Source organism: Miscanthus floridulus, chromosome 2 (genome assembly GCF_019320115.1).
Source record: "Miscanthus floridulus cultivar M001 chromosome 2, ASM1932011v1, whole genome shotgun sequence".
Classification (NCBI taxonomy): Eukaryota; Viridiplantae; Streptophyta; class Magnoliopsida; order Poales; family Poaceae; genus Miscanthus; species Miscanthus floridulus.
In genome coordinates, this window is record NC_089581.1 from 138,669,850 (window position 1) to 138,683,305 (window position 13,456).

General features: G+C 41.9%; 1 protein-coding gene and 1 non-coding gene across 3 annotated transcripts; one reads left to right on the top strand and one right to left on the bottom strand.

The window, feature by feature from the left end:
* Positions 1–318: 318 nt before the first annotated feature.
* LOC136530995 (alpha-N-acetylglucosaminidase-like) lies at positions 319–10,151 on the top strand. 2 transcript variants are annotated; one of them, XM_066523699.1, is made up of 19 exons: positions 319–858; positions 968–1,047; positions 1,435–1,646; positions 2,103–2,224; positions 3,028–3,113; positions 3,572–3,666; positions 3,860–3,941; positions 4,778–4,884; positions 5,057–5,087; positions 6,502–6,619; positions 6,989–7,039; positions 7,191–7,300; positions 7,434–7,536; positions 7,946–8,044; positions 8,605–8,715; positions 8,799–9,034; positions 9,276–9,513; positions 9,607–9,685; positions 9,787–10,151. In XM_066523699.1, exons 1-19 carry the CDS (start codon positions 622–624, stop codon positions 10,023–10,025), a joined length of 2,436 nt encoding a protein of 811 aa, XP_066379796.1. In that variant the 5' UTR covers positions 319–621; the 3' UTR covers positions 10,026–10,151. The 2 variants fall into 2 exon arrangements, with proteins under 2 accessions (XP_066379796.1, XP_066379803.1); XM_066523706.1 differs by lacking the exons at positions 319–858; positions 968–1,047 and having other exon boundaries at positions 1,490–1,646; positions 2,093–2,224.
* A 334-nt stretch (positions 10,152–10,485) lies between these two features.
* Positions 10,486–10,704, bottom strand: LOC136541126 (small nucleolar RNA U3). The gene has a single exon (XR_010780223.1). It is a non-coding gene; the product is annotated as a small nucleolar RNA U3 (small nucleolar RNA).
* Between the last annotated feature and the right edge of the window lie 2,752 nt (positions 10,705–13,456).

The window sequence follows — 13,456 nt, forward strand, 5'->3', positions numbered from 1 at the left end:
CCTTAAACCCGGCTTGATCTGCTTCTTTTTTTATCCGGAACAGTGTTTTCCTCTCATAAATTTCTTCAGATTTCTCCAAATTCCTCTCAACGAACGGGGCCATAATTGATTTTTCCTAAATGAAATTAAGCCTGCAACTTTTTTCTTTTTGAAAACCTCAAGCCTCCAACTCATAAAAACACTTCCAAGTGCAAGTACGAAACAGACCGAGAAAATTCCAAAATTGGTTGACTCCTTGGCCGGTCTCATCCAAATGGAAGAAGGTTAAGTCCTGGTACCCTCCGGCTCTGTTCCGCGTAAGCGGATTGACAAGTTGGCTGAAGATGTTTTGTTGATAAGTTAAGCGAACAGGGCCGATCAGCTGAGTTCGGCAGGCGGTCCAAATCGCCGCCGCTCGGCTCCATCATCCACGCGCGAATTATCTATCCCTTCCGATTAGTTAATCTCCGTGCCGCGATCGTCACGGATTCCTTCTTCCTCGTTCCTGCTCAGCGGTCAGCGGCTGCAGACTGAAGTGATCGGCTACTTCTGCGCGCGCGCGAGCATCACCGACACCACCAAGCAGTAGCAACCGGGGTGGACTGAGCGCGGTCCCCAAGTAACACGGGCCGGAATTCCGCCATGAGGCCCTCGCCGCCGCGGCGCCTCCCCCTGGCTCCCTTCCTCCTGCTGCTCACGCTCCTCTCGCCGCCTCGAGCGGCGGCGGCGGCGGGCGGCCCATCCGCGTGGGTGGCGCTCCGCGGGGCGGCGGGCAGCCGAAAGGCGTCTCCGGCGGAGCAGGAAGCGGCGGCCGCGGGGCTGCTCCGCCGGCTGCTCCCTTCCCACGCGGGCAGCTTCAGCTTCCGGATCGACTCCAAGGTTTGAGCATCCTAGTGCGGCTACTTCCTGGTTCCTCCCCCGCTTGTTTCGGGGCAGCATTGGTTGACTTCCCTGTGTGTGTCCGTTTTGCTTGCTGTGCTCGCTCCAGGGCGGCGTCTGCGGTCAATCAAGCTGCTTCAGGATAAGCAACGTTATTGGCGGCCCGGGCAAAGGTGGAGCGGAGATTCTGTATGTTCCTCTTTTCCCCTCGTACTTGCCATGATGCCATAAACTTTGGCCGCGTAGTCTTAAAATGATCCATCTGAGGGCTGAGGCTGTGCTTAGTCGCTTGCTTCACCGCTGTATGGTGCGTTGATGAGGTTTTGGTTTACATATAAATAGTCAAGCATGGTGATGAAGTCGCTCATTCCTGTTCTAGATTTTGCTCTCGTATGATCGCTCCTCATTAAGTTGGTGCATTGGTTTGCTTATAAAATCCAAAAAGTAGTCCTGCTCTTGGGTTCCTTAATTGAGCATTGAGAATTCATGTAATGCAAGAACTGCCAAAATTGTACATTTGTTGTGGCTCCATCGTGAAGTTGAATGCAATCACCACTTCGTGTTTATGCTATACAGGATCCAGGGAACCACAGGTGTTGAGCTTGCATCTGGCCTACATTGGTATTTGAAATACTGGTGTGGCGCACATATCTCCTGGGACAAGACTGGGGGTGCCCAGCTGGCATCGATTCCTTCTCCTGGATCTCTGCCACGGGTGCAGGGTAAGGGAGCCAAGATTGAGCGTCCTGTTCCATGGAATTACTATCAGAATGTCGTCACTTCTAGCTGTGAGTCCTTTGTTGCCTTAAACATTTGTTTTCATAATCTTTGTTTGATTCCATATCTATTCATTTCTTGATTTCGTCAGCGTCAACCTCCTTGTCCCTCGCAATACGGCAATAGTGAGTACTTTACTTTCTAGGTGTGTGGCAGATATAAGGGCATGATGTGGTCTTGGAAATATGATTCTTGCCATATTTTCTACTGATGCAGTACCAATCTACTAGTACTTCTATTGCAAATGAAGAACTAATGTTTCAGCATTTGTTCTCCTACACCCTAATCCTACAGAATTCATTGTATCATTTTTGTCTCTGTTGACTGGCCCCTTCCATACTTCTAACTTTGTCCAACTGGATTTATTTATAACTTCTAATTTCGAAAGAAGTGACTCTGAAGCTTCCCACTATCTAAGTGGATTCCAACATTTTTTTCTCTGACAAAATTCATGTAGCATTCTATAGACTCCTTTGTGTGGTGGGACTGGAAAAGATGGGAGAAAGAAATTGACTGGATGGCACTTCAAGGAATTAACTTGCCTTTAGCATTTACTGGACAGGAATCTATCTGGCAGAAGGTTTTTAAGGTAGTGTGACAGACACATCTACAACTCTGAAATGTTCTATCAAAGTTGCACCTTATATTGTTTAAAACATATTTCCATTAGTTGTTACAGTTTAGAGCCCTATAGTACTTCAAGTTATTGAGAATAATTTTATTGATGGTGGGCCATATGTTTAGGCTGAGCAGAATCTTGGCCAGTGTAACAACTACTACTATTCAGGCTGCACAGCCTTGCCCATTCGTGGCCACTAGGTTTATCTCAGCAAGTTGACCTAGAGTGTTTTCCCTTATCAGCAGTAATTGATCATATTAGTACAATAAATTTGCGTTTTATTCTAAAAAACTAGAATCAATACGATGAAATAGTAGAATATCACACAAGCTGACAAGTATTTAACCCAATTTATTAGTTCTTCATGTGCCAAACTTTTGAGACTACGGATAATAACCTTGCAACTACATAATTACACGTGTTCGAGAAAAACAACATATTTATACATCTACTATTATCTCAACACTAAACAATTCAAAAAAACTTACATGGATTGAAGACTTGCAGTTATTAGAAAGTTACATCGCTGATACATGTTTAGATGTGTAGTATAGTGTGTATTTTCCCTCTCCTAGAGGGGAGTTTCTGCTTAGGTTACATGTGCATCTATCGCCACTTGGCAATGGGAATATATCTGAGTTTCATATTCCTGATTCTTTTTTGTAACTGCTTTTTCTTGTCCCTACGTCATTTTGAACTTATGTTGTGTTTTGAGTTTCTTTTCAACCTCCTGTTGCCATGGGGACCTTGTTAATTATTGCATTTTATTTCAGAGTTTTAATGTTACCGACAGAGATTTAGATGATTTTTTCGGTGGACCAGCTTTCCTGGCTTGGGCTAGAATGGGGAACTTGCATGGGTAAGTAACAGTTCTCCTGCGTGTTCGGAAAAAAAAACTGTATAAAATAGACGAGGCTACATTCTCTGATATAGGTGTTTGTTTATTAGATCAGATAGCATGATGAATTATCCTTATGCTTAAAAAATAAGGAGCCATATTCTTGTTTAAAAGTGTCGAAGATGTATCTTTAGGAGGTGTTCACTGTTTGGGATTTTGGTAGTGGAACTCTGTTTTGCTGCATTGAATACAGATTATTAAAAGTTTCTCTTCCTGCTTGTTTCTCTCTGCATATCATTGTTCCCATTTCATGTGACCAAAGATTCATTCTAACTTAACTATAGCATTGACCACAACATTGCAGTTGTTTATAGTACTTAACTAGTTAACTTTGTATGATATTAAGACTTTTTGGAGATGATCATTTGTACATATCTGACATAAAAAGTAATGAATTTATAATTCTTCAATTTCTTTAGCTGGGGTGGACCACTGTCACAAAACTGGTTGGATCAACAATTGGCATTGCAGAAGAAAATACTATCCCGGATGATTGAGCTTGGGATGGTCCCTGGTACGTTTTTGTTTTATTTTCCAAAAGTACTATTCTTCAACCTTTAACATACGCCATTGCATTTATACCACCTTTCCATCCTTTTTTAGCAATGTGTTTTTTACATGAAGTCAAAAGATCAATGGATATTCTATTACTACAGTGGGTTAAATACTGTTTCAAGTTATACTTATGACGCACTACTACTTTACAGTTCTTCCATCGTTCTCAGGAAATGTTCCAGCTGTTTTCGCAAAATTATTTCCATCAGCCAACATTACCCGGCTTGGTGATTGGTAACATACTTTCTTATATCGTTTGTACCAATATCTTCTGAAAATTTGTGCTAGCTTAGGCAGTAGTTATGGTGACCAAGTCCAAACTTACTGGTGATCGTATTCATAATGCCTCTTGAAACGTAACTTCCGTGAAGTCCTAGGACTGTAGCACATCTGGAAGAATGTAATTAACAAGAAGGTTTCAGACTCACTCTTCTTAACATGCAATAGTTACAAACATTTTATAGTTGGGTTAACACTATATAGGGCTGCTGGCACGATTGCAAGCCAACAACTTATTTGTAAGGGGCAATATATGCATACATGACCTGATATCTTTACACGATATGTTTTTATATCCTCATTTTTCAAGGAAAAAAGTGCAGTTTTGACTCAACTTCTTCGCACTAGACTGTAGAAATCTTAAGACAAAATTTGCTACAGGACGTAAACTGATGTCGAGCTGCCTGCGGACACAAAAAAGTGCTACATGCTGGCAGTCACTGTCAATGTGAGAATTTGCTAGAAGACACCGCGTCCATTAAAATAATCATTTCCAACCCTAGAGGAGAAGGTGTCTTCCAGCAAATTATCACATTGCCAGAGTGACTGACAGTATTTAACTATTTATCAATTTTTTATATGTCTGCAGGCTGCTCGACATCAGTTTTTGTGTCCTGTAGCAAATTTTGCCAAGTCTTAAACATATCAAGTCTGTGTACTGCAAGTGCTTGTGTGCCTGATTTCAACATGAAAGTATCAGTTGATTAGCATTTCATGTTTTCAGTTATAGAACTTCTTACTAAAAATATCTTATGTTGTTTTGATTTTCTACGTGATATTTTCTACTTCAGGAATACAGTTGATGCTAATCCTAAGTGGTGCTGCACTTATCTTCTTGATCCTTCTGATTCATTGTTTATAGATGTGGGGCAGGCTTTTATCAGGCAACAGATAAAAGGTATATACCTGCCTTTTTTGTGCAAGATATGATCATAGGAAACTTGAATTTGTTCTGAAGTTTCTGGATCAAATAAATCAATTAATAAGAATGCACTTTTGATGTATGTTTTTGTGATCTTTATATAAGGTTTCATATTCTTTCTTTTTTGAACTTTTCTGGATTTTTGCAGAGTACGGCGATGTAACCAACATCTATAACTGGTAAGGCCTACTAATCTACTTCTTTGAAATGTCGCCTCAATGCATTCTGTGATTGCGCTGTGTATCCTTTGCATGTTGGGTCACAACACTTGGCTGTTGTATGCTTAGTGGGAATGGTTAATCTTTCCTTGTCAGTTATGGAGATGATCCGTTGATTGTTAACAAAGAATATGTTCAAGAACATTTTGACTCTTGGTTGCTGGAAACTTTAAGAACAGTTTGACATTATAAAATATTTCATACCAGTTTAGTTTTGTAGAAAGGGATTTTTTTCTCGAACACGCAGGAGAGCTGCGTATCATTATATTAAAAAACTCGACCTGCAGGGGGTAAGACAGCCCCCGGGCATTGCATTAAGAAGACAACCTTCTCACGCAGGTCGAGAAAACCCCCGAACCCCTGCCCACCCATACACATCGGCACTGTAGCCCATGTTAGAACGACCACGACCGGGCCGGGCCTTAGACCTATGCTTTGGCATGGAACAGACGAGGGGATTTTTTTTAACCCCAGCCTGAAAATTCGCTCCCATGGGGAGTCGAACTCAGGGCCCGAGGAGTGCTACTCAAGCCACCTAACAACTCAGCTAGAGGCCCTTGAAAAAAAAAAACACCGACACCTTAATACTCACAGATACACCTTAAATGTTGAAAATATGAAGGGAAAATCTCAACAATCCACCTGCATGGTTGTTCCTAAGTTGTAAACAATGAAGCAAATGCTTTAGATTTGGAAGACGTCTCAGGAGAATGCCCACTATATCCTGATGGGTTCAGATATTCTATGTTTTTTCTCATGGGTCATGACGAACTGTAGATGAAACGAATGCTTTGATGAACAGGTTAAGAATATAGGGACACGATGATATATGAAAATAGAAACGTATTGGGACTTGGGAGACATCCATTTAATATGCATATTAGAAACGAATATGCATACATATATCCATATTATATGTTTTAATGGACACGGATTCAGATAATTCGGGTTTTTAAACATCCATTTCCACCCCCTAGTGATTAGGATGATTGATGTTGAGTCATTATAGGCAAGGATCACAACTGATTGGTTCTGTTTATATAAGCCATACCCAAGGTCATCCTTGCCTATATATGTGTAATCTTTCACCCTCCATAATCAATCTATCAATTCCGTGCCATATTCTTGCTTACAGATATTCGTTTCAAAAAAATTCTTGCTTACAGATACATATCGTCCTGTTTAAGGTATTGATAGTGGATAGTTCAAAATTCCTGATTTATTGGTTATGCATTATGTCATTCTGCTCATGTCATTGGCTAGTGGCTTAGCATGCTTTTGGGCATCCTGTGTATATTCTTGTGCTCACTTGCTGTGTCTACTTTCTACATCATGTACACATTGCACATTTTACAGTTATGGTTGTTACTTTCAGTGACACATTCAATGAGAATACCCCACCAACAGATGAACCAGCATATATTTCATCACTTGGTTCTGCTATCTACGAAGCAATGTCCCGAGGTAACAAGAATGCAGTGTGGTTAATGCAGGTGTGCTCACTCTTCTTTTACCTTTGAAATGTAAAAACATTCTTCATTTTATCATTTTCTGTTGTGATAGCAACCATATATCCTCTAGACGGTAGTAACTTGTCCAGTTAACAAGATGGAGCGCAGAGTACAATATAAAGAAATACACCATACGATCAAACATTGTCCATAGGAAGTACAATATATGACTATATGAGCTACTATTATTTATAGTGGCTCATTCCTTGTTCTTTTTTTTTAAAAAAATTATGTATCAAGTCTTACATGGTGTCTTTGAATAGAGAAAAATCTTGCATTTTCTTTATCAGACATCATTATATGAACACATAATTGGAAATATTTAACTTTACTTTGTGCTTATCAATGCAGGGTTGGTTATTCTACTCAGATGCTGCATTCTGGAAGGAGCCACAAATGAAAGTAAGCTCAAGTCTTGTCTTCATTGAGTTTCACTTTGAACAGTCAAATAAATGTGATAACTCATAGAATTAGAATGAAGGTTAATGCATATGTTCTTTGTCCTTTTAACACCTATTTACAAATAGGTTAACCTGCCCCTTTTAACTTTCAGGCACTACTTCACTCTGTTCCAATTGGTAAGATGATAGTTCTCGATTTATTTGCTGATGTGAAGCCCATTTGGAAAATGTCCTCTCAGTTCTACGGCGTACCATACATCTGGTATGTCATGTTTTAGCAACCCATCCCATCCTGTAATTCCAGACCATTATTTTTGTATTCTCATTGTCAATTTAAAATATGAATATAATTCCTGATTTTCAACCATATTTACTGATTATTTTGCTCAATCTAGGTGCATGTTACACAACTTTGGTGGGAACATTGAAATGTATGGCATACTTGATTCAGTTTCATCTGGCCCCGTTGATGCCCGTACAAGTTACAATTCAACAATGGTAAGTGCAAATTTTGTCCTATGGAGCAAACATTTCATTTTCATGTGTGAGTTGAAAATCTTTACCGTCTGCTGTTTCAATGTTGAAGTGAATCAATCCCTCCCTCTCTCTCTCTTGCTGGAGTTCTGTGCTCCAGTGGCGGAGATAAAGCCAGGCCAAAGGGGGCCATGACCCCTCTTCATTCTTTAAATTTCTTAAGGAATCACCTCATCCTGGGTAACAACAGAGTATGGTTTACATAGCTTGGCCTCCTGTACATCTACCATCATGCTCCATCGCTTCTGTGCTTGTTGTTCTTCTTGATTGATCGTTCATCTTTATGATATGCATGTGTTTCAGAACTGATGTATTTTCAGTGCTGTATCTAATCCAACTACTTATGCAGTGTTTGACTCTTGCTCTTCTCTAGATTGGTGTTGGCATGTGCATGGAGGGAATAGAGCACAATCCAGTTGTTTATGAACTTATGTCTGAAATGGCATTTCATAATAAGAATGTTGAGGTTGAGGTAAATAGTACAAATGTAAACCTAGCCTTTACGAATTATGATTTACTGCTATTCTCATTTCTTCGTTTTGGAACTATTACAGCTGTATAGACTCTATAGAGTTTGAGGTCCCATTGTAGACATAGTTTGCACTTTATATATACATAATTATAGGGTACGTTCTATTCATGCACCACTACATAAATTTTAAATACTTATGATAACCAATCTAGTCAAAAGATAACTAGCTGCTGAAAGTTCTTTCCCTTCATGTGATTTCAGTGAGATCCAGGATTAATTGAAGTTTTCTGTCTTGAGTTAAATGTTGACCTGTGCAGTCAAAGAAGGATTGCCAAAAATACCATACTTTGTAATTTGTGTAGTTTCTTGGTAGATATGCTTTGTGCGACCTTGTTTACATGAGGTGAATGAAGTACAGACTGTGCTACAGATAGTATTTGTCTCTTTCCTTCAGCAGCAGACTTGATATGGCTATTATTTTATAATCGTCTAACATCTTGACCGCAGGTTTTGCTTTGATAGGTTGATTACCATCTAACATTTGTTCCATAACCTTCCAGGATTGGTTAAAAACATACTCCTATAGGAGATATGGTCAAGCAAATGCTGAAATAGAGAAAGCTTGGAGATATTTGTATCATACAATATACAATTGCACTGATGGAATTGCGGTGTGATTTCAAACGAGCTCCTTTGTTGCAACTATCCAGAGCCTGTCCCTAGAATAATATATCCTTTCATATTTTGGTTGCAGGATCATAATAAAGACTATATAGTTGAATTTCCAGACATAAGTCCCAGCTCAGTTAGTTCTCAGCTTTCTAAACGAAGGGGTATGTCAATTATGAGAAACCATAGGAGGTTTTTCTTAAGTGAGGTGTCTGGAAGCCTACCACATCCGCATCTATGGTATTCTACGAAGGAGGCCATCAAAGCCCTTGAACTATTTCTTGATGCAGGAAGCGTATTTTCAAAAAGTCTCACATATAGGTACAATATGCAACTTTCTTTTAAGTCTTGAGATTAGTCTGTTCTTATTTTCAGCTATTGCCAGCCAACTCTATTCCTGCAGTTACAGTTGTCAATGATTTAAGTGCCAAATCAGGGTACCAAGTGAACACTAATTTTTTTTCTTTGTTTTCTGGTCTAATGAGTAAAACTAATTATGCTTCTTAGGAATGTCTTATTGCTTTAACTGATTATTACTGCTGGGTGATAACTTTTACCTCAGGTATGACCTTGTCGACCTAACTAGGCAGTACCTATCCAAACTAGCAAATGAAGTGTATCTTGATGCTCTGAGTTCGTACCAAAAGAAAGATTCAAATGGCCTGAATTCTCACACGAGGAAATTTCTTGAGATCATCGTGGATATTGATACACTACTAGCTGCTGATGATAACTTTCTGCTGGGCCCCTGGCTGGAAAGTGCAAAAAGCCTTGCTATAACTGAAAAGGAACGCCAGCAGGTATGTTACACATGCATTCTTCATCTAATATCTGGACCCTAGACAATCCCCCCCTTTTTTGTTATTGAGGACTGAATTGAACTTTTTTACCAGTACGAATGGAACGCCAGAACACAGGTGACGATGTGGTATGACAACACAGAGACCGAGCAGAGTAAACTGCATGACTACGGTAATGCCTAGTAGTACAATAGTTTGTTAGTTGATACCTACTAGCTATATGGTTCAGCTTTGCGTTACTAATGTTCTTCTCCATAATCACCAAATTACCAGCCAATAAGTTTTGGAGCGGGCTGCTGAAGAGCTATTACCTTCCAAGGGCATCAAAATACTTCGCCTACTTAACAAGGAGCCTGCAAGAGAACCAGAGCTTCCAGCTGGAGGAGTGGAGGAAGGATTGGATCTCATATTCCAACGAGTGGCAGTCCGGGAAGGAGGTGTACGCCGTGAAGGCCACGGGTGATGCTTTGGCCATTGCCAGGTCACTGTACAGAAAATACTTGAGGTCTTGAGCTAGTCGCCGCTGACAGGGCCTTGGAATCTTTGTTGCCGGGGAGTAATAATGCACGGATGTGACAAGTGGACATGAATTGATTGTCTGTGTAATTGTGTTCTTCAGCAAGTTACCTGTTAAAACAGGAGTAGATGCACTCGTGCCGTGCCCTTCGCAAATTGCAACGGATGCTACGAAGGCAGGGGTCGTCCACTCGCCGCCATACAGGAGGGTCTGGGAACTGGGAAGTCAGAAGGGCCTAGTGTGCACGCTCGCGCAGATGGATTGGTGAAGTGCGAGCACTAGCTACTCGGCCATGGGTACAAATGCAAATTGGAGACATTAAGGCTTTTAGTTTAGAAAAAGCTTGTTCTATTAATGGCAACATCGACAAGGAGACTGCCCCTTTTAACTCAGAGCAAGAATTGACAAATTGCCTTCAAATGCAAAAAAAAAGAAAAAGAAAAAAAAGAAAAGAGAGCCTGTCAGACAACCTATGGGCCACCCCAGCCAGGCAAGCCTGACCAGGAACGATCCTCTACGGCACCGGACATATCATCTAAGCTAAATCTTGGCCGTTAATCACGCTCTGGCCCAGAGGTCATGACTCATCAACCAGGCTTAAGTGCTTGCCTCCTTATTAGTCAAGGATGTAGCGGTACGATCCTATAGAACAGATCCTGTTCAAGTAAGGTCGTGTTGTGTGACTCCAGAGCTGAGCTTTTAAGTTAGCTTTTACTCGTCTGAGCAAGCGAGGTGGTGCTAATCGGTGGGACTGGCCAGCAATCCCAAGCATATTGCGTACTGGGCCGCTCCATTCTGGTATATGCTCTCCATGTGTGGGCTTCAGAGCCCATCGAGCCTGCACTAGGCAAAGCTCGAGCAGGAGCTGCCTACTAGTATCTCGATCGACAACCGCGGACACGCATGGCGGGCCTCTCGTCAGGCTTTTCTTGGACGCATGCAGAGGAGGCCGACCTGAAGAATGCACCTGCGCAGTTGAGCAAGCTCGGGCTTGGCAATGGCAGGCGCCGGTGCAACCGCCGGATCGAGTAGGGCCGTGACGCCGCTGCGGTCGATCCACAGTCGCCAGGCCTGCGGGATGTCAGTAAATGAATGTATATATCACAATATCACATATGTTGTTTAGTTACAGTATTTAGCGGTTCACCTCCCAAACAGCAGCACTAATTGCAGAGAACGAATCGAAATCGAGGTGAAATTGAAGACTGAAAGGCTATAGGTAATTTAATATGCAATCTTGCTTACTTAGACGAGGCTTGGCCTGTCACAGTTCCTTCGTCTGCTCAGTGTCTCCAACAAAGTGAGCCCGAAGCTGTGGACATCGCACTTCAATGTTGTCTCGCCACCGTCGCTCTGAAGGTACTCTGGAGTCTGGAGCCATGTATCCACTTGTACCGTAAATTACGGAACAGGGTGAGTTCCCATGTAAAAAAAAGATTACGAAAACAATAATGATGGCCCACGGGCGTTGGTCCGGCCCGGATGCGGCTCGGGAAACCAACACGCACGCACAGGGGTGTTGTCCGAAGATTCCCTAAATCGACGTCGAGCCAGTCCATCCGCTTGCCTGCCTCTCTCCACTTACGCTTCCTCTCCCTCCCTCCAGCTCCACTGCCCCGCTCTGCTCAACCTCGGCATGCGGTGATCACTGCGTTTGGGTCCAGCGGAAGGACACCATGTTGGCCTCGGTGTCGTCGCCGCCGGGCGGGCGAGGAGAAGCAGGAGGTGGCGCCCGTTAGGCACTGCAAGGGCGTCAACGACCTCGACAAGGTTGTGCTCTGCGAGGTCCAAGGCAGCTCAGCAGAACTCCCGCGAGTCACCGGGCATGTTCCGGCTGCCGGATCCCGACGCAGATCCACGGCGCTTGCTGTGGTGCTGTTCGAAGCTCGATTTCTCGGTTGCTGCCCCGACCTTTTTGAAGCGTTCCTGGTCATTCAGAGTAGTAACACATTTATTACATCAGATAAGTCTTAGTTTAGTAGTTTCGTCAAACGTGGACAATAAAGACATGCCACGATTAGAAGTAATCAGAACATAATATAGGTCCAACAGACCCAGAAACAAAAAGAATCGTAGTCAAACATCTGACGGGTCCCAATGCTACGGGCTTAGTTGGGTGTAGACACGACCTTACTCGAACGCAACTTCGAGATTAAAGTCCGAATCTTCCTCTGTTCAACAAAGCAAGGGTGAGTACAAAGTACTCAACAAGTCCAACCTTACCCTACGGAAGAGGATAGTAGTACATGCATATGTATATATCAAGGATAAGGCTTGGTTTTATTTGGTTTTATTTGCAGAAAGCTATCTTTAAACACATGCAGGGTTTCATTTCATAAATACCTTTGCAAAAGACATATATTCTCCATATATAAGAGTAATTCTGAAAAAAGGGTTTGTCACAATTTTAAGTGTTGTTGAACACGTTGTTCCCACAACACATGGCCGTCAACCATTTCTTTCCAAAATCACACTCGTTAATATTTTCACTCATCCCAACCCATCTAGTTGTTGAAACCAAACCATAACCCGTCCGAGACCGAGGACACGGCTATCCAGATAAATTTTATACTCTGCAAAGGTTGTACACTTTCACCATAAGTAGGATACCATAATTCAACACCATCATGCAAGCACAGATCCATTGGAGCCATTACCCTCCATGGCCGAATACTGGCGCTCACCACGGGTACACTAAGGCAACAATATCATAATACAACAATTTACAGAGCTCATTACATTTTATACAATTCCTCAGTTCCCACGTACATTTCTTAGTGTCCCGTTGCACACCTGTCTCCAGGTGATTGCCATACCAACTAGGGAGATTTAGACTAAGCCTTGCCATATACAAGGTCGAGTGGTTGTACGATAAAATGAGTTAGGTGAGATGAATCATCAACTCGGTCCTTAATCGAGACAAAGCGGATATCTTCACGCTTTACCACAAAAGGTACAAGCCACAATACCACGACATCCCACAAAAGGAACACCGATCCGCCCCATCTCTAGGGTAATCACCATCTATAACTTGTTCATTAACCCTTTCACAATACCCACAACTTATCCTCACCACTTACACAGTTTTCATTTAAAATCATTGTATTTGAAAAATCATAGTGACGAGTATACATGATGGGTACCAGTCCTAAGCATACTAAATATCGATATTTCATTGTAGCATATTATTTATTCCTAGGTTTCAACAAGGCATTTATTGGTAATATCGATTCAAGGATGGCTATTCAAATGGATTTAGCTAAGCAGTGAAAATACCTCGTGCCTATATCGTATATGAAATATTTAAAACGGCTTTTACGGGTTGTGTTTAAAAATGAGATCAATATGCATCAAAGGGGATTAGATTGAACTTGCCTCCGTCGGCGTCCTCGGTCCTCGGCGTCGAACTCGCGGTACTGGCCTCCG

Bases quoted from the DNA above. Each gene is read 5' to 3' on its own strand.
- LOC136530995 (XM_066523699.1), top strand. From the start codon at position 622: ATGAGGCCCTCGCCGCCGCGGCGCCTCCCCCTGGCTCCCTTCCTCCTG. The intron at 2,225-3,027 runs GTAGTGTGACAG...ATTTTATTTCAG, and splicing joins TCTGGCAGAAGGTTTTTAAG to AGTTTTAATGTTACCGACAG. The intron at 3,114-3,571 runs GTAAGTAACAGT...CAATTTCTTTAG, and splicing joins AGAATGGGGAACTTGCATGG to CTGGGGTGGACCACTGTCAC.